This window comes from Erithacus rubecula (genome assembly GCF_903797595.1).
Source record: "Erithacus rubecula genome assembly, chromosome: 13".
NCBI classification, from domain to species: Eukaryota; Metazoa; Chordata; class Aves; order Passeriformes; family Muscicapidae; genus Erithacus; species Erithacus rubecula.
The window spans coordinates 1,973,571-1,994,687 of NC_136665.1; the positions used below are offsets into that span (position 1 = coordinate 1,973,571).

General features: G+C 43.1%; 3 protein-coding genes and 2 long non-coding RNA genes across 5 annotated transcripts in view; 2 read left to right on the forward strand and 3 right to left on the reverse strand.

Moving 5' to 3' along the window:
* LOC306807319 (uncharacterized protein) overlaps positions 1-21,117 on the reverse strand; it is a 180,597-nt gene that overhangs the window by 145,730 nt on the left and 13,750 nt on the right. The gene's annotated exons all lie outside the window — the stretch shown is intronic.
* The window catches only part of LOC306807336, a 186,822-nt gene that overhangs the window by 132,318 nt on the left and 33,387 nt on the right, over positions 1-21,117 (forward strand). The gene's annotated exons all lie outside the window — the stretch shown is intronic.
* LOC306807333 (EF-hand and coiled-coil domain-containing protein 1-like) overlaps positions 1-21,117 on the reverse strand; it is a 43,392-nt gene that overhangs the window by 17,958 nt on the left and 4,317 nt on the right.
* Positions 1-21,117, reverse strand: part of LOC306807345 — a 31,367-nt gene that overhangs the window by 7,827 nt on the left and 2,423 nt on the right. Inside the window, exon 2 of the long non-coding RNA XR_013775702.1 lies at positions 13,924-14,089. This is a non-coding gene — a long non-coding RNA (uncharacterized lncRNA). The remainder of the gene's footprint in view (positions 1-13,923; positions 14,090-21,117) is intronic.
* LOC306807327 (EF-hand and coiled-coil domain-containing protein 1-like) overlaps positions 1-21,117 on the forward strand; it is a 56,317-nt gene that overhangs the window by 1,253 nt on the left and 33,947 nt on the right. The window contains 2 exon segments of the mRNA XM_079316799.1: positions 649-655; positions 658-1,054. Of these exon segments, the coding sequence (XP_079172925.1) occupies positions 649-655; positions 658-1,054 (404 nt within the window).

Sequence of the window (21,117 nt, forward strand, 5' to 3'; positions counted from 1 at the left end):
CTTAGCAGCAGTGAAATTACTCTGGCATGAAATAGTGTGGAACAGGCTAAGCAGTGAAGGGCAGCATGGACCAATTGTTCTGGCAGGTCTGACGAGTCTGATTTGGTTCTAACACAGCACTCCCAGATCTCTGCTCCACCTGTGACACTTGCAGTAGAGGACTGTTCCTCTTCACAATGTCCAGCAAGGCATGTCCAAGACACTTTGACCATTTTCATTTTAAAAATGCAAAGGAAATCAGCAGCAAACATGAAGCCACCAGTCAGAGGTCCCAGGAAGAATCAAAACAACAAAGAGGAGAGCTCCAGAACACCCCCAGGTGCTGTGAACAGAACTTCAATGGAAATATCTTTTTCAGCCCTCTGCTTGATTCCAGAGTACAGCCCATAATAATGACATTCAAGCTATGCAGGAATTTGTGCAATAACATAGAGTGAGCAGATTGAAAATTAAATGTATAGCTAGGTGTAGAAAACTACTTACCAGAGATTGTTTCCTTGTCTCAGTATTTGGCAAAGGTCAAGTAGCTTTAGTTGCTGATCAACTAGGTTGATTTTTAAAAAAGCCCAACTAAGCACCATCCACCCACTTTCAATGTTAATGAAAACACATCAATTTCTCCGTGCTTTGTGCTCCTGGTCATTACAGGTGGGACTGAGAAGAGCCATGCCAGCCATAAAGAAGAAGGATCCTGCTTCATAGGGAGTAAGAGACCATTAAGACAGAAGCACTCCCAGACCAAGTGCCTCCAAAGTGTCCTGAAGGAAATGGAGCTCATGCAAAGCTTCAGGGATGGGCAGATTGAAGAGGCCATCAGGTTCAGTCAGGAGCTGGAGAAGGAGCTGAAGAGCTCTCAGGAAGCTCTGGTCAGCCTGGAGGATTGCAACCGTAACCTGAGGATGGTGCAGGCGGGGATGAGGGGGAAGGTGGAAGAGGCCAGACACGCTGTCCTGAACAGTCTTGGCAAAGTGAAGGAGCTGGAAGTGAGAGCTAACGAGGTGCCACATCTGCAAGGATGCATTCAGCAGCTGGAATCACAACTGCAGCACTACAGGTGCTACAGTCAGAGTCTGTCCAAAAGTGCCTGTGAAATCACAGTGCTGGGACACAAGGGAGTTTTAGAATCTCTGCTTGTGGCTTATTGAATGTCTCCAAAACACCTTGTAAAATGTAGCCAGGGGGAAATGAGAAGCTGCTTGTGCATTTCCTTGGCTGGGGTCTGTAGGAGATCTGGGAGTCTTCCAGGCCAAAGTAAGGGTGCAGATCTACAGAGAGCTGAAGTTACCCCTCAGACACACAATGACAGAACTCAACATGGTAATGCTTCAAGAAAGGCCCAAAACAAATTCCTGACAGTCTTTCAGAAAGCATTTCCAGCACTCTTGTTTTTTTTCACTGCATTTCCGGGTCATTAGGTACCATCCCAAGCCAGCTGTAATCAGCTTGCTGACACTCCATTTTGTAAAGAAGCTGTTCAGCATGTCCTGGGAAGTTTGGGGAAAAGCACACAAGGGCAATTTCTGGCCAATGGTTTCAAACTTGCTGTGACTTCATTGCTTCTTGACTGGGCAGAATAGTTAATAGAAGAGAGAAGCTGAAATGTTCCTAAACCCACCAAATAATATAGTGGGAATCTCAAACAAAAAACATTACCCCACTTTTGGGGATGTGGGTTTTTTGGTCCTAGTTTAAAGATTTTTTCCCATTATCATGCTAACGGAGCCTGGCAGGTACGCCCAGGATCTTTTGAGGACTGTGGACCAAGGGGTAGGTGGGGGCTGGTTTCCGGGGGGAGGAAGGGGAGGGGGCGACTGCGTTCATGCAGGGAGCTCGGTGGAGGAGGAACTGCCACCTGCAGCACTCACGGTCGGGACACAGGGGAGGCAGATGCTGTGCAGTCAACTGCCCCTACATCTCCCCCGCTCCAGCCTCCTACCTTGGAGGACACAGCCAACCAACAGGACGCAAACGGTGAGCGAGGAGCTGCCCCTCCAGCCCGCTCCCACCTGAGACACAGCGCGGCCACTGCCGCCCCTCCCGCCTGCTTCCCCGCAGCTGTGCCGGCTCTGCCACGTGTTACATCACCGGGGACAGGCACAGGCCGAGTGTGTCTGCACCTAAAGAAAGGACTGGAAATGAGCTGTTTGTTCTGTTTTGGTGGTAATTTTAATAGCTGCTGTTGTTTCTGCTTGTACAGTTAGATATACTAGTAAAGAGCTGTTATTGCTACCCCCTTATCTCGAGTTCTTGATTCAAACAATTATAACACTCGGGAGGGAGCGGAATTAAATTCTCTATTTTTCACAGAGGAGCTTCTGTCTTTATTGGCAGATGCCTGTCCTTCAAACCAGGACAGATTTTGGCCACCCAGGTGGGACAGAGGGCATTGAGAGGAGAGTTAAGACAGGAATAACAGCTTTCGGGTGGAAACATGTTGTCCAGTTTAATCTGGCTTGGGCTCCATGTGGCCACAGATGTTATCTCTGTCCCATTTGCAAGCCCTTATTTGAATATGGGCCCTCTCACCAAAGTTACTGTAGCTATTATCCGATTCGTTTGGTGGATTGATTATATCAGGAATTCATGATATTTTCATTTTTTTTGGAAAGTGGCCACATGGATCCAGAGCTATTGTACTTTAACTGCGTGTTTCTGGGGTGATTTCAATCATGGTATTTACCGTGAGGAAATGAATGCAAGGGAAATTTTCTCCCAACCCATCACCCATTTTCTTGAGGCTACCCCACCAGTTTTCAAGGATTTCAGATCTGCTTTAAATGCTAATGATATCACACAGTGGCTGGTGTTGCTGCTAGGCCTGTTCTGTTTAGCATTCAGAGACAAGGGAATATTGGCTTGGATAGCAACCCTGATACCTACCCCAGGAAATAGAGGTGCTGCCCCAGAGCCTGCCCCTGCCCCAGGGACTAGAGGTGCTGCTCCAGAACCTGACCCTGCCCCACAGCCTAACGCTGCCCCAGAGCCCACCGCAGAGAGGAACCACCCGGAATGGGTGGGGGTTCTGCTGAGGGAGATGCAGGACATGGGTCAGATATTGGAGGAGCACCTTTCCCCAGCTGGTGAGAAACACTCCCCCTGCCCTAAAGAGGGAGAGTCGATGGTGCTGCAGTGGAATCCATAGATGTTACATCTGTCCATGTTCCAGCTGGATCACAGGGGCAGCTGCATCCTGCAGCACTTGCCCCTGTGGAAACTAGAAAATCTAACGTTAAAACAAGGCACCTAGATAATGAGGATCAGCAAGGAGGGTCCTCACAGCCAGCAAGGGAGCCAGAGGTTGAGAATATCACTGAGACCCTCTGTTGTCAACAAACTCAGATATTTGGAGAGTATGGTGAATGGCCAAATGCAGACCAATGTCTCTGCTGTGGTCAGGGACCTCCAAGAGGTCTAAGAGGAGGCAAAAAGAAAGAGAGGGTTGAGAGGGGAGATGAGGGAGGAAATAAGGGAGGAGATAAGGACAATCAGTGCAGCACCAGTGTGAGTCACAGGTCCCAAACTTAGATCCCAATGCCCCCCAGCTAGGGAGAGAGGGTACACCTCACGAGCTGACCTGTGGTTCTTCCTGCGAGACCATGAGGAAGACATGGGAAAATGGGATGGGAAACCCACTTCTGTTCTGGCAACATGGGTGCATCAGCTCAGGGATGGAAATGCTAACCGAGAGAACCACGCTAAAATGAAGGCAGCCTCAACCTCCCACAAGCAAGGTGCAGAGTACTACAGAAGGGAGGATGATCTTTCAGATCCCCTGGAAGGAACCTCCACTATGTATAGCCAGGGAAGAAATAATAACCAGGGCTAGAGGGGCCCTGCCTCTAGCCAGGGAGAGGCATGGGATGACAGGATCTATTGAATAGTGTGGGTGCAATGGCCTGGCACATCAAAGCCACAGAAACATAAAGTGCTAGTTCATACTGGTTCACAATGCACCCTGATACCATCAGAACATGTGGGGGAAGGAACCTGTTTCCATTGTTGGGGTGACGGGGATGACAGGAATTCACTTTGCTGGAAGCTGAGATGAGCCTGACAGGGAAGGGGTGGCAGAAACAGCCAATTGTAACTGGCCCAGGGGCTTCATGCATTCTAGGCATAGACTTCCTCAGGAACAGCTACTACAAAGACCCAAAGGGGTTCAGGTGGGCTTTTGGAATAGCTGCTGTAGCGACAGAGAGCATTAAGCAGTTGAACACCTTGCCTGGACTGTCAGAAAACCCCTCTGCAGTAAAACTCCTGAAAGTGACAGAGCAACAGGTGCCAATTGCCACCATGACAGTGTACCACCGGCAGTACCGGACAAATCGAGATGCTGTGATCCCCATCCACAAGATGATCCATGAGCTGGACAGCCAAGGGGTGGTCAGCAAGAGCCACTCACCCTTCATCAGTCCCATCTGGCCTGTGCTGAAATCTAATGGAGAATGGAGACTGACTGTGGACTATCGGGCATTGAATGAAGTGACTCCACCGCTGAGCGCTGCCGTGCTGGACATGCTGGAAGTCCAGTACGAGCTGGAGTCCAAGGCAGCAAGGTGGTGTGCCACCATTGGCATAGCAAATGCATTCTTCTCCATCCCTTTGACAGCAGAGTGCAGGCCTCAGTTTGCTTTTACCTGGAGGGGCATGTAGTACACCGGGAACCGACTGCCCCAGGGGTGGAAGCACAGCCCCACCATCTGCCACGGACTGATCCAGGCTGCACTGGAGAAGGGTGAGGCTCCAGAACATTTGCAGTACATTGATGACATCATTGTGTGGGGGAACATGGCAATGGAGGTATTTGAGAAAGCAGAGAAGATCATCCCGATTTTGCTGGGAGCCGGTTTCACCATTAAAAAGATCAAAGTCAAAGGACCTGCCTGAGAGACCCAGTTTCTGGGAGTGAAGTGTCAGGATGGACAGCGCCAGGTCCCACTGAGGTCATCAATAAGATCCCTGCAATGTCTCCACCAAGAAGCAAGAAGGAAACACAAGCTTTCCTAGGTGCCATAGGCTTTTGGAGAATGCATATCCCTCAGTACAGTCAGATTGTGAGCCCTCTCTACCTGGTCACTCGCAAGAAGAACGATTTCCACTGGGGCCCCGAACAACAGCAAGCCTTCGCCCAGATCAAACAGGAGATCGCTCATGCAGTGGCCCTTGGCCCAGTCAGGACAGGACCAGAGGTAAAGAATGTGCTCTACTCTGCAGCCAAGAACCATGGTCTGTCCTGGAGCCTTTGGCAGAAGGTGGCTGGTGAGACTCGAGGCCAACCCCTGGGATTCTGGAGCAGAAGTTACAAAGGTTCTGAAGCCAATGGCACTCCCACAGAGAAGGAAATCTTGGCTGCCTATGAAGGAGTTCAAGCTGCCTCAGAGGCAATTGACACGGAAGCACAGCTTCTCCTGGCACCCTGACTGCCAGTGCTGGGGTGGATGTTCAAAGGAAAGGTTCCCTCTACCCACCGTGCCACTGATGCCACATGGAGCAAGTGGATTGCCCTCATCATGCAGCGAGCCCGTACTGGCAGCCCGAATCACCCTGGGATTTTGGAGATAATTATATACTGGCCAGAAGGTGAAGATTTGGTCTCGCTGATGAAGAGGAGCAGAAGCAAGTGACCCAGGCTGAAGAAGCTCCACCGTACAACCAGCTGCCAGGAGATAAAACATTCTGCGCCCTTTTCTCCGACGGTTCCTGCCGCATTGTGGGGATGAACCGGAAGTGGAAAGCAGCTATATGGAGCCCCACACGACAGGTTGCACAAGCTACTGAAGGAGAAGGTGGATCGAGTCAACTTGCTGAACTCAAAGGTGGTCAGCTGGCCTTGGACATTGCTGAGAGAGAGAAATGGCCAAAGTTCCACCTTTACACTGATTTGTGGATGGTAGCCAATGCTCTGTGGGGTTGGCTGGAAAGGTGGAAAAAGGCTTATTGGCAACGTAGAGGAAAACCAATCTGGGCTGCTGATGAGTGGAAAGACATTGCCACTCGGGTAGAGAAGCTACCTGTGAAAGTCCGTCATGTGGATGCCCATGTTCCCCAGAGTCGGGCTAGTGAAGAACACCAGCACAATGAGCAGGTAGATCAGGCTGCACAGATAGAGGTCTCAAAGATAGACTTAGATTTGCAACACACGGGAGAAGTGTTCCTAGCTCGATGGGGCCACTTGTGCTGCCATCAGGCAAGCCAAGCGGGTGAAGCCCTCTGGTATGGGGGCGATGGTCCAAATATAAGTATGGAGAGGCCTGGCAGATTGACTACATCACACTGCCTCAGACCCACTAAGGCAAGCGCTGCACGCTGACCATGGTTGGAGACCTACCCTGTGCCCCACGCCACTGCTCGGAACAACATCCTGGGCCTGGAAAAGCAAGTCCTCTGGAGGCATGGCACCCCTGAGAGAATTGAGTCAGACAACAGGACTCATTTCAAAAATAGCCTTATAAACACCTGGGCTAAAGAACATGGCATCGAGTGGGTGTACCATATTCCCTACCATGCACCAAGCGGCTGGGAAAGTCGAACGGTGCAATGGTCTGCTTAAAACCACCTTAAAGGCACTTGGTGGGAGGATATTCAACAACTGGGAGATCAATCTACCAAAGGCCACATGGTTAGTGAATAGCCGAGGTTCCACTAACCGAGCAGGCCCTGCCCAATCAGAGCCCTTGGGAGCACCAGATGGGGATAAGGTTCCAGTGGTACACCTGAGAGGCATGTTAGGAAAAACTGTCTGGGTGAACTCTGCTTCCAGCAAAGACAATCCTGTTCGTGGGCTGGTTTTCGCTCAAGGACCAAGTTGCACTTGGTGGGTGATGCAAAAGGATGGAGACACCCGATGCATATCCCAAGGGGACCTTGTTCTAGGGTGAACTCTCTATGATATTGTGCCTGTAACTGCATGTATGTATATGATTTAAAGGTTTCAATATGATGTAGCATGTTGGCATGGAAAACATTCAGGGTGGATAATGTTGGGGGGTTGAGTGTTTTTCTATTACTGGGTCAATTGAAAGAATTTTTCCCATTATCATGCCAATGGAGCTGGCCAGGTTACACCCAGGATCTCTGATGACTCTAGACAAAAGGGGTCGGTGGCAGCGGCTCCCAGAGGGGCCTCTCGTGCTTCCGGAGGGCACTCGTGTTGCAACACACGGGAGAAGTGTTCCTAGCTCGATGGGGCCACGATGCCTCAGGTGTCCTTGATTCAATCAATTATAATACTTGGGGGGAGTGGAACCAATGTCTCTATTTCAAAGGGAAATTTCTGCCTTTACTGGCAGACACCTGTCCTTTCAAACCAGGACATTTTCTCACCCAAAACCACAGATAATACAGTAGTTTTATAGTAAAAAAGGGCACTGATGTTCCATGGAGTCTCAGTACACTCAGCATTTATGACTCTATGATGTGCTGGATCCCCTAGACCCCACTTATTCAAGATGTGCTCCATTTGAGCTGGTTTCAGCAGTCTCCACTGCTGAGAATGTTCTTTTGAACAGGTACAACGTTTTTATGTTCTTTTATTTCAAGACAATCTTGGGAAGCAGAGTTAGAACATTGCACATTCTGGGCCTCCCAGCAGCTTCTCCATGTGGTGAAGGCTTGTCCATGCCTGTCCTGTTCCTGCAGCAGCACTGTGCTCACACTGGTCTCTGTGTCCTCGTGGCATCTTAAAGAAAGTAAAAGTTCTAACCTTGGAAGTGAGACATCAGAATGTGTTGGCTGGGACTGAAATTTCTGAAAATATTTGGTCACTCTGGGCTTATTTTAGTGCATGTTAAGCACCTCGGTTGCTCTCTGAAGCACACCTGCCCTGAGTTGCCAAGGGCTGTGCAGGAGGTGCCTGAGGACACTGCCCCGTTATTGCTGGGGAAATGAATCACTGCAAGTGTAAAATGCAAATGATGGGGGTTACCTTAACTTTGTTATAAATGACTATTGCATGTGTTCGATTTTGTCCAATTAATCAAAGCACAAAGTTAAATTTAGCAGTAATTTATTTATAATAGTAATTGTATATAAATGAATACAATTAAAATATATGAGTTATATAAATTTGAGTAAATACAAAATTCAGCAGCAATTTCAGTATAACAGAGGTCCAATGGTTCAGTTGAATAAAGCATAAGCAAAACTGACCAGGAAATCCCTGACTGGGGTAAGGCCTTTCCTCTCACTGCTTACCAAATCAGTCAAGCTGAAATCTCATTTATATACTGTTTACTAATACATATTAATACAGAATCTTCTAGAAAGCTCCTCCTAGTTTCTATCCCTCAAATCTAGGTCACTGTGTTGTGTTGCATGTGCCACCAGTGATCAGGGGTCTCTCCTTTCGGGGTCTTGTTTCTGATGAAGGCTCTGAGTCTTCCTCAGTGTTTGCTGTTTGACCTCTCAGGTGGCGCAGGGGCACTGAGCTTAGAGTTATATAATCAATATATATTCCCACAAGAGTCCTCAGCCCAGTGACCAATGCTTTGGAATCATCCCAATTTGGCCCACTTCAAGGTCGAAATCCTATTTCTAGACACTTGTTCTTAGACCTATACTCCTCCTATCCTGCCTCCCACCTAGCATCTGGCAGATGATTTTCCTGCTTTGTTTAATCATTTCCTTTATCTCTTTTTGCTTTATAGCAATTAAATACAATTTTTGATTAATATGAGGCCAGAATTTTGCCAATATTGTTGCAATTTAATTAGCACGAATCACATATATAACAACTTCATCTTGGATGAAATGGATTTTTGCATTTTGCACTGTCACTGTGACAGTGGTGCCATGTGCTCAGGTTCTGCTTTGAGCTGAATTGGTGCCCAAAGGCAGCTGTGCTGCCCTGCCCCAGGTGTCAGTGAACACCTGAGCTCCTTGCTCAGTGCCTCGAGGGCAGCAGAGCAACCCTGGAAGACCATGTAAAACTCAGAGCTTAGCTTTGGCTGGTGGAGGGTCTGGATGGGAAAGCACATGAGGAGCAGCTGAGGGCAGTTGGTTTGCTCAGCTGGAGCAGGAAGATTGAGGTCAGAGCTCCCCGGGGCTGCAGCTCTGATCTCTGCTCCCTGGGAAAGGGACAGCACCCAGGGAATGGCTGGAGCTGGGCATGGGGAGGTCGGGGTCTAGAGGATTTAAACTCTGATTATTAAATTCCAAGTTAACATGAGTAAACACATTGGGATCCTTTAGCACTAAATCACAGTGGTATTGTTTAGAAGCTGAAAATATCAAACAAAAATCACTCATTTAGTAATATTTTAGAAATTATTTTAGGTGTCTGTCTTTTAATATCTTTTGATTTATAATTTTTAAGTGGTTTATCTATGCATTTATAAATTTCTCTTTTGCTTTAAATAAAGCAGAACTAGGTATTTGATAGTTAGAATCCTCATAATTGTTCTTGAAATTTCTCTTTGGATGAGGATTTTGGCATGGATGATACTTTACGAAACAGTCCCAAGTCTGGATCTCATTCATCACAGATCTTGAAAAGAAATGTCCCTTGGCTTTCAGATAGGGCCATGGAATTTTTCAAAGGATGAATTGGAATTATAAAATATATGCACATTTAAATATAGGTTCTTTTAAATATGCACAGCTTCCATAAGGATCAGGTTTGTACACACTACATTAATTGCAAGTGTAAATTTAAAACCTATTAAATGTAATGCGCTATAGAATAACAGAATCTCAGAATGGTTTGTGTTGGAAGGGACCTTGAATCCTATCCAGTGCCATGGCAGGAACTCCTTTCACTGTCCCAGGCTGCTCCAAGCCCTTACCAACCTGGCCTTGGACACCGCCAGCAATGGGGCAGCCACAGCTGCTCTGGGCATCCTGTGCCAGGGCCACACCTTTGCATTATGCTGATTTTCAATATGCCAGAATTTGCCAAATCAATTTATTTCCTTTAATTAATTCTGTCAGGTCAGGCATGAATGGAAGCTAAAGTTGTTCCTGTATATTTTGTTTTGTAGCTGGCATGTGTTTGTCCTTGCAGAGTTTGCAGCAGGGTGCTCACCATCTGGGGCTGGGGCTGGCCCTGAGCTGGGCTTGGGCAAAGGGGAAGCACAAGGACAAGGGTGAGGGGGCAGCAGACAAGTTCTGGAGTGCCCAGTGTGAGAGGTTTTGTTTGCGTCTGATCTCCATGCCTCCAGTCCTGAGAAGGTGTTTATGAGCTGTGCTCTGTCCTGCTGCACCTCAGAGCTACTCCTGGTGAGCAGAGTGAAACTCAGACTTACAGACTTACATCTTGCCATGTTCAGGGTTTGCCACTGGGCTGGAGTGTGGTTACTGCAGCCAGAGTTTGCTTTAGACACAGCACTGGGATTATTAAGTGCAGTATTGGGTTGTATTAAAGCAACTGAGCTCATATTAGCAAAGCCTGGCAGTTCTAACATGGAACCTTTAGATTTACACTGTCTTTTGCCTTGGGTCTGACCTAAATCCCAAGCAATTAAGACAAGAAATGAATTAAGACTTGTCTCTGTTCAGACCAAATTCCTGGCCAGTGCTGCACACACCATTAACAGAGCCAGCAGTCGTTGTGTCTTTGCCCGAGACTGTCATAAATTGTATTTATTAATGGCAGATTATACAAACATCAGCCAAGTCTTTATCAGCAGTTAAGCCAGACACCAGATAAACAGTTGGCTGCAAGTCTGTGCTCTAGTAAAATAGCACATGAGCCTTGAACCCAGTGTTGTGGTTTAAACACTTGAAGAAAAGAGCTGGTTGCTCAGCAGGGCAAACTGGACTGGATGCTCCTTGAAGCCCGAGCAAGGCTGCTGTGGCACATGTGCTGAGGATCCCGCCACTGGTTCTGCGTGGGAGTGTCCTGGCTCCTGCCCCAGCCCCCAGTGTCCCTGCAGGATGAGGAGGAGCAGAGCTGGGGCTGCCCAGAGCCCGTGCACGTCCGGCCCTGTCCCCTGCACGCGGCTCTGCTCATGCTTTATCCCTTGGGATAAATTTCCCATCACATCTGGCCTGCCATTCCTCCTCAGAAGAGCTGGCCCTTTGCCAGTTGCGCTCCAGGAAATTCCCTGCTGCTGGGAAGAGATTCCCTGCTCAGGACATGCTGGAGCTCCCAGGGACTGTGCTCCCAAATTAAAGCAAAGTGACAACACATGTACATCATGTTTGCTGGGGGCGGGGGGGACTGGAGCAGCTCTGGCAAAGTCAGGGAGAGCAATGCAGTTTTCCTAATATTTTTTTTTTTACCAAGTCTTTGAAATCCTTTTTGACATCTGCTCTTTATTACATGACAATAGAACTGTCTTTTTAGGAAAAGAGACATTTTTCATTATTTAATTCTAAGTTAAGAGACATATTCCCAAGTGGCTACAATAACTGTGAGGGTTTTGCTTTTAGGTGATTTAGCTGAGTCTAAATCCAACACTGTTTTCTGTTCCATGTCTGCATTTATCTTGGTCACAACTGAAATCAGGCTTTTATCAGAGGGCCAGGGTTTGGTTTTTATTAAAGACATAGTTTGTCTGAATGAGTGACATGAAATGCTCAGAGGAAATCTAAAGCTCGCAGCCCCTCACTTCCCAACTTCATCAGCTGAAGCATCTTGTTTGTTCTTTTTAGGGATAACCCTTCTTTTCCCTTTCCCATCCCAAGGATCACACTGTGTTTTCTTCCTTTACACCCAAGTAAAAAACAAAAAAAAAAAAGTAAACTCTGTGGGATTTTAAATCAAAAGTAATATGTAAGAATTTTAAGGCAAGGGAATGGAGCACCGAAAAGCTGACCTCTGTTTCCCCTTTCATGCCAGACAGCATTCCCTGTGTTTGTGTTTCTGGAACAGCAGTGCAGGGCTGGGGCTGCTCTCTGAGAGCCAGTGGCTGTGAAGGGGCAGGAGCTGTGAGGTCAGTGGGCACCTGTCCTGCCCTGAGTCTCCACTAATTACTGCAATACCATGAATATTTGCACACCAGGGAAAATTATCCAGGCACCTATATTTGATTTTTGCTGTGCTTGACTCCAAAGTTACGTCTGCATCAAACTGATTTTAAAGACTGTAGCACATCTGCAGTTTCAAGAGATAGTAAAGCCAGTGTTGCACTCTGAGAAGTAACTCCATAGTCTGAGCTGTTGATGTCATTTAACTAATTTGCAGTTCATTGTGATGATGATGAGGATATCATAGACCATATACTTTTGTTTTTTCTCCCCCAGAAAAAATGTATGGCTTGGCTTCTGGAGAAAAGAACTGTCAAAGGTGCTGTTTGGAAGTCATGGAGGAAGAGGTGGGGGTGGGAGAAAGATATGCCCTGGATGGATACTCTAGTGGGCTCCAGCATTTCTTTTGACACATAGATTGGGTTACTTTCAATACTAAATGGCTCCATGAAATGGTTTTCCAGGCCTTATGCTGGCCAGAAAGCTTTTAAAGCCCATGCGAGTTTAGCCTCCACAAGAAAGGGAGCATCAGTTCTGGTGCTGGGTGAAACATATTATTCGAAACCAAAACTTGTGTTTAGAGAAGCCAACAGCCTAATTTAAACAAGGCCATAAAGCTTCTCCAATGTTGCTGAATGGGTGTGGCAGAGCTGTTGTGTTTTACAGCACTTCCATTGCCCCACATCACCTGCAGGAAAGGGTTCAGGGCAGGATCGGGGCAGAGCAAAGTGGCAGGAAGCTCAGAGAACCCCCTGCTCTAGAACTGAGGGAGTTCTTTCAGAAATTCCCACTGTGCTCAAAGTCTCCCTCTGAAGACAAAGAGATGAGCTTGTCAGATATCCTAGAAAATATCTCAGAAAGGGTTTTGCATAATTTGGTTGTGACTAGCTAAAAATCTCCAGTGGGAAAAGAGACTCTGCAGTAGGTTGGGTGTCTTGAATGTATCTTACTTCCGAGAGTAAAGAGTAGCAATTAAATGCAATTTTATTTTTTATTCTAGAAGTGTAAAAATGTTTGAAGCTTTTCAGAATTCTAGAATTACTTTGAAAAATCCTAAAGTACTAGGGAAAAAGTAAAGAAATATTTTGGGATTTCTTTCTATGAAAATTATTACTAAATCTAGCAAAATGAAAAACAAACATAGTAGCTGCTGGTCCCAGGAACACGGTGCCAGGCACCTGCCCAGCCCTGGCTGTGCCAGACAAGGAGCTCTGCCAGTGCTGGTGGTACCACCCAGACACCAGAGCTGAAGCCCAAAGGTGTTGCTGGAGTCAAGCCCCTCCCTGGCAGGAGGGGGCCACCTTCAGTCCTGGTTGGACACAAGCATCTTTGGAGACAGAGGGTTCTTTTCCAGGTGGTGATGCTGGCAGAGCAACAAGCTGGTAAGGCACCTCTGAGAGGGACAATGAACACTGGCTTGAGGATGGTGGCTGACAGGTCATAGTGTCTCCAACTGATGGCTTTGTCTGGTCTCCTGATTCTGCGGGGACACGCCTGTGGAGAGAGCAGTGTCTGAGGCCCCAGCTGCCCCTGGCACACAGGGAGCCTCGTGCCCAGCAGGGCCCAGAGCTGGCAAGGCTCCCCAGCACGGCTGGAGCTGCTGGCACAGCTTGGCCCAGCTGGACAGCTGCCCCTCAAGGCCCCGGCCAGCAGGGCATGGCTCTGGGCAGGGTCCCCGGCCAGGAGCAGCCCCAGAGCGCCTCTGCCTTTCAAGGGCAATCTGGTCCCCGCTCTTTCTCCTCCCCACCTTGCTCTGCCTCTGCCCGCTGCTCCTGGGGCTGCTCTTGGCCACGCAGCCTCAGCGGGAGCCAGCACTGGCTGCAGCCCCAGCGGCTCCCCAGGACAAGGCCCAGCAATTGGGAGGCCAATGAAAGCACTGGGCAGCAGCAGAACCCTCAGCAGAGTTATGTGGACAACCACTGACCATGCACAACTCCATAGCAGCCTCAATGGCAATGTTTCCTATCATCAGGCTTAAAAGAAACTTTTTGAGGCAGAAGTCAGCAAAACACTCACCATTTCCTCTTCCAGCAGTACCAGATTCCGGCAAAGAACATCATCATTATCAGTGTCCCTCCAGCCACAATGCCCAGTAACTTATCCAAACAGTGTTTTCCACAGCAGAAAGCTCTTCTCGTGCTTTTCCAGATATTTTCAGCACGTGTTAGAGTGCCAGCTGCCTCTGTGGGAGCAATGGGAGACTGAGCCTGTGCTGTGCTCCATTGCTGAGCTGGCAGCTCGCTGGATACAGCCAGGACATTCTCTGTTTCCCCCAGAGCTTGGCCTGGGTCACCTTGGCCCCTCTTGGATCAGGACTCTCATCCACGAACCCTGGAGACAACATGGGATAATTCATCTGTGTTGTGCTGGTGTTCTGAGGCAATATTTGAATATTTGAATGTTCCGTATCCAAATATTACCTACTCCAATATTTCAATATTCCAATATTCCATATTCAAATATTCCCCATTCCAATGTTCCAATATTACAATATTCCAACATTCCAATATTCCAATATTCCAATATTCCATATTCCAATATTCCAATATTCAACATTCCAACACTCCAATACTCCAATATTCCAACATTCCAATATTCTAATATTCCACATTCCAATATTCCAATATTCCAATATTCCACTTTCCAATATTCCCCTATTCCACTATTCCAATATTCCGATATTCCAATATTCCAACATTCCAATACTCTATTATCCCATAGTCTAATATTCCAATATTTCCTATTCCAATATTCCAGGATTCCATATTACAATATTTCATTATTCCAATATTCCATATTCAAATATTCCAACATTCCAATATTCTGACATTCCAACATTCCAATATTGGAATATTTCAATATTCCAATATTCCAATATTCCAACATTCCAACATTCCAATATTCCAATATTCCACATTCCAATATTCCAATATTCCAATATTCCAACATTCCAATATTCCATATTCCCATATTCCACATTCTAATATTCCAATATTTCATATTCCAATATTCCAATATTTCAATATTCCATTATTCCCACAATCCAGTATTTAAATATTCCACATTACAATATTTCAAGATTGAAATATTCCAGTATTCCAATAATCAAAAATTCCAATATTCCAATATTCCCATTTCCCAATGTTCCAATATTCCACAATCTATAAATTCTAATACTTTCAATATTCCAATATTCCATGTTCCAGTATTCCAATATAGGAATATTAGATATTCCAATATTCCACATTCCAATATTGCAATATTCCAATTTTTCAAGATTCCAAGATTCCAAGATTCCAATATTCCATATTCCATATTCTAATATTCCAACATTCCAAGATTCCAAATTCCAATATTTCAATATTTCATTATTCCGATAATCCAATATTAAAGTGTTCCACATTACAATATTTCAAGATTGGAATATTCCAGTATTCATATAATCAAAAATTTCAATATTCCAATTTTCCAGTATTCCAATACTCCAATATGCCAATATTCCAATATGCCAATATTCCAATATTCCAATATTCCCATTTTCTAATGTTCCAGTATTCCAAAATCTATTAATTACAATACTTTCAATATTCCAATATGCCATATTCCAGTATTCCAATATAGGTATATTAAATATTCCAATAGTCCACATTCTAATATTCCATATTTAAAGATTTCAAGATTCCAATATTCCAATATTCCATATTCTAATATACCAATATTCCTATATTCCACATTCTAATATTCCATGTTATCAAATTCCAATATTCCCATATTCAATATCCAAATATTCTAATTTTCCAATATTCTAATATTGGAATATTCCATTTTCAAATATTCCAATATTAGAATTTTCCACATTCCTATATTCCCATATTCCAAATTCAAATATTCGAATATTCCTATATTCCTATATTCCATATTCATATAAACATATTTCAATATTCCACATTCTGATATTCAATATTCTTATATTCATTGATTCCAACATTCCCATATACAAATATTCCAATATACCACATTCCAAAATTTCAGTATTCCAACATTCCAATATTGCAATTCTCCATATTCCAGTATTCCCATAGTCCAATATTCGAAATGGCAGTATTCAAATTTTCCACATTCCAATATTCTAATATTCCAATAGTCCAAATTATTATATTTCACATTCCAATATTCAATATTCCAATAGTCCCACATTCCAATATTCCACATTCCAATATTCCAATACTACAGTATTCCAATATGCCATATTCCAATATTCCAATACTACAGTATTCCAATATTCCAATATTCCCCTTTCCATATTCAAATATTCTCATAATCTAATATTCTATAATTCTCATATTCCTATATCCCTATATTCAAATATTCCAGTATTCCAATATTCCAATATTTCAATATTCCATATTCCGATATTCACATATTCCCACATTCCATATTCCAGTATTCCAGTATCGGAATATTTCAAATTCCAATATTCCAATATTCCAATATTCAACATTCTAATATTCCATATTCATATGTTCATTTTTTCCAGTATTCCTATATATCAATATTTCAATATTCCACATTCCAATATTTCAATATTTCAGCATTCCCATATTCCAATATTCCAATATTCCACAATCCTATATTCCATATTCCCATATTGCAATATTCCACATCCCAATATTTCAGTAGTCCAATATTCCATATTCCAAGGTTCCAAGGCTCCCAGATTCCAATACCCCACATTCCAATATTCCAATATTTCCACAGCGCAATATTCCAATATTCCAGTATTCCAATATTCCATATTTCAAGGTTCCAAGGTTCCAAGATTCCGATACTCCACATTCCAATATTTCCATATTGGAGTATTCCATATTCCATATTCCATATTCCAATATTCCACTATTTCCATATTCCAATATTTAACATGGCAATATTCCAATTTTCCACATTTCAATATTCTGATATTCCATATTACATAATTCAAATATATCAATACTCTAATATTCCAATACTCCAATATTCCATTTTTCCAGTATTTCTAATATTCACTATTCCAATATTCTAATATTCCATATTTCAATTTTTTGATATTCCGCATAAAATATTCCAATATTGCCATATTCCAATATTTCAATATTCCACATTCCAATAATTCAAAATTCCATATTTCAAGATTTCAAGATTTCAATATTCTCATAATCTAATATTCAAATATTCCATATTCCAGTATTTCAATATTCCATTATTCCCATATTCCAATATTTCAATATTCCACATTCCAATATTTCAATATTCCATATTCCAATATTCGAATATTTCAATATTCCACATTCCAGTCCTCCAACATCGGAATGTTTCAAATTCCAATGTTCCGCATTCCAATATTCCAATATTCTAATATTCCATATTCCTATCTTCAATTTCTCCAATATTCCCATATATCAATATTTCAATATTCCACATCCTAATATTTCCATATTCCAGCATTCCCATATTCCAATATTCGAATATTCAAGATTCCAGTATTCTAGTATTCCAATTTTCCAATAGTCCAATATTCCACTTTAAATTCATTACAATACTTCCAATAATCCATATACTAGTAATCCAATATTCCAATATTCTGTGTTCCAATGTTTCAATATTCCATTATTCCCACATTTCAATATTACAATATTCCATATTGCAATATTCCACATTCCAATATTATAATATTTCAATATTATATTCCAATATTATATTCCAATAATATTCCAATATTCCAAAATTCCAATATTGTAATATTCCAATACAGTAATATTCCATATTCCAACATTCCAAAATACCATATTCAAATAGTGCAATATTCCATATTCCAATATTGCAATTTTCTAATATTCCATATTCTTATATTCTATATTCCAATATTGGAATATTCAATATTCCAATATTCCTATATTGCATTAGTCCCATATTCAAATTTTTCAATATTCCACGTTAGATATTCCAATACTGCAATATTCCAGCATTCAATATTCTAATGTTGTATATTCCAATATTCCATATTCCACTATTCCAATACTCCATTTTGCATTATTCCAATATTGGAATATCCAATATTCCAATATCCTATTATTCCAATATTCCCATATTCCAATATTCAATATTCCAATATTCCAATAATCCAAATTTAAATAAAGCAATAATGGAATTGTCTGTATTCCAATTATCCACATTCCAATACTCCATATATCCATATTGCAATATTCCATATTCCCATATTGTGATAGTCCCACATTCCCGTATTCCCATATTCCAATATTGGTATATTCCATCTACCAATACACCGATTATCCCATATTTTAATGTTCCAATATTCCACATTCTAATATTCCAATATTCCACTATTCCCTTCTCCAATATTCCACATTCCAATATTCTAACATTCAATATTCCCATATTCCAATATTCCATATTCCAGTCTTCCCATATTGGAATACTCCATATTCCTATATTCCAATATTTCCAACATTCCAGATTCTAATAATTCATATTTCCATATTCCAATATTCCAATATCCCCATTGACCAATATTCCAATATTCTACTTTCCATTATTCCCATATTCCAGTATTTCAAAAATTCCACATTCCAATAATTCAATATTGGAATATTCTATATCCCAATATTCTAATATTCCAACACTCCCATACTCTATATTCCAATATTCCAATACTCCAAGATTCCATATTCCAATATTTTAATATTTGCTTATTCCCATATTTCAATATCCCAATGTTCCATATTCCAATATTCCTGTATTCCATAATCTAATATACAGATCTTCCCAGATTCCAGTACTCCAATATTCCACATTCCAATACTCCAATATTGCATATTTCAATATTCCAATATTGCCATATTCCAATATTCCATATTCCAATACTCATATAGTACATATTCCAATATTCCAATATTGCCATATTCCAATATTCCAATATCCCACATTCCAGTATTCTATTAATCCAATATTTCATATTCCATTGCTCCAATATTCCACATTCCAATATTCCAATATTATAAATGCAAATATTCCAATATTCCAAAATTTCTACTTCCAATATTCCATATTCAAATTTTCCAGTATTCCAATATTCCAATATTCCAATAAACCAATATTCCAATAAACCAATATTCCGTATTCCAGTTATTTTCCTGTGTGTTTGTGATGGAACTACTATAAAGCTTACAATCAGAGAATTGAGTTGGAGGGGATCCCCAAGGGACATTCAGTTCAGCTCCTGACCTTGCACAGACACCTGAAAATCCCACCCTGTTCCCATTGTCCAAATATTCTTTGAGCTCTGGCAGCCCTGGGCTTGTTCCCATTCATTGGGAGCATGTTCAGTGCCTAACCTGGAGAAAAACCTTTCCCCAGTTCCCAGCCTGTCCCTCCCCTGACCATTCCAGCTGTTCTTCTCGCATAAGGAATTTTTCCCATTTACATAGGACTCGCTTTTTTCTGGGTTTGGGCAGGACAGAGATTGAGTGGAGCCAATTTTTATGGGATCTTCCTTCTTCATGGAAGCTCTTTCGAGATCTGAGTAGCAGCAGCTTGCATTTGGGCAGGGAAGGGAGACTTTTCCTTTGGGAAGGGGGATAAGCGTGTGGGGAATAACAAAGTACAAAAAACCCAAATTTCCCACAAGGTTAAGCATTCTTAGGTATAACTAAATACAAAATACTCAAGCCCAAATTTCCAGCAAATTTAAGCTTTCTGGGGAATAACTAAGTACAAAATACCCAACTTTCCAGAACGATGAAGCATTCTGGAAAATAACTAAGTAGAAAATGACCAACATTCCAGAAAGGCTAAGCATTTTCTACTCCCTCTAACCTCAGTAGCAGAAGCATGAATTTACCTTTCTTTAAAATACAAAATGATTGTTGCTTAGGAAGTTCTGCTTTATTTTCTTCTTTGTTTGAGATCTGTCTGTTTTGTTGGGGTTTTTTGTGTGGTATTTTTGTTTGGGGTTTTTTTAATGTGGGTTTTATTGGTATTTTTGGGGGGGGGTTGTTTTGTTTTGGTTTGTTTTTTTGGGGGGGGGGGGGTGTTGGTGGTTTTTCGTGGGTTTTTTTGGTGTGTTTCTTTTTTATTTTTTTTAGCTGAGAGTCTTCAAACTGGCCAAGTCCTGGCCCACTCTGAACATGCTGATAAAAATTACTGGCAACTTTGGTAGCACGATGTTAGAAGTTTGGGTTTTTTTGCTGGATGAGGACTTTAAACAATCACGTGTAAATAAGCATTTATTGCTGTCTGATTAGGAAGAGCGAATGATCCAGTAACACACACAAAACTTCTTCAAGGCAGGTTTATTGAAAGGCCACCACACTTCCATAGGATGGATTGTGCCATGCACAATAGAAAAGGTTTATTGGTCTAAGAAGGCAACACCTCTTTGAAAAGATGCTTTCTGCAAAATATCACAAGACACACACACACTATTCTGTGATAAACACTAGGTGTTAATCTGTGTTATTCATACTTCTTTCTCTTGTTTAACTTTGAGAAAATTCAGCCTGGGAAAGATCTGAGCTGGAGATGAGAAAACCAACAGCCTTCAGCAGTGTCCACAAGCATTTTGCAATAAAAGCTGAAGATGCAAAACTGGGGATAGACCTGCACCTGAGGGGAAAAAGAAGCTAAAGGAAGCAAAACATGGCATTTTAACAGTCAGAAAATTCCATCAGTCATGAGATGCTGTTGTGTGCAGGAGCTGCAGTGGAACTGCACTCCTCACTGCTTACAGCCAGTGCTGGCTCCCACTGAGGCTGCGTGGCCAAGAGCAGCCCCAGGAGCAGCGGGCAGAGGCAGAGCAAGGCGGGGAGGAGAAAGAGGGGATGGTTCTGGGCAGGGTCCCTGGCTAGAAGCAGCCCCAGAGCGCCTCTGCCTTTCAAGAGCAATCTGGTCCTCGCTCTTTCTCCTCCCCACCTTGCTCTGCCTCTGCCCGCTGCACCTGAGCAGGGCTAATAATGAGGGATTATTCTGTCATGAAAGGCACATTTAGAAGTTGCCTTCAGCATGCACCACGATCTTCACATTGTGACTGGCTAGGACTTCCAGTCAATCCATGACTTGATCCCAGTCTAGATGGGAGCACAGATCAGAAGACTTTCATGGTGTGCTGGATTCCCCATGTGCTTGAGGCAACTGGGCACTGCATGGAGTCCTCAGTGG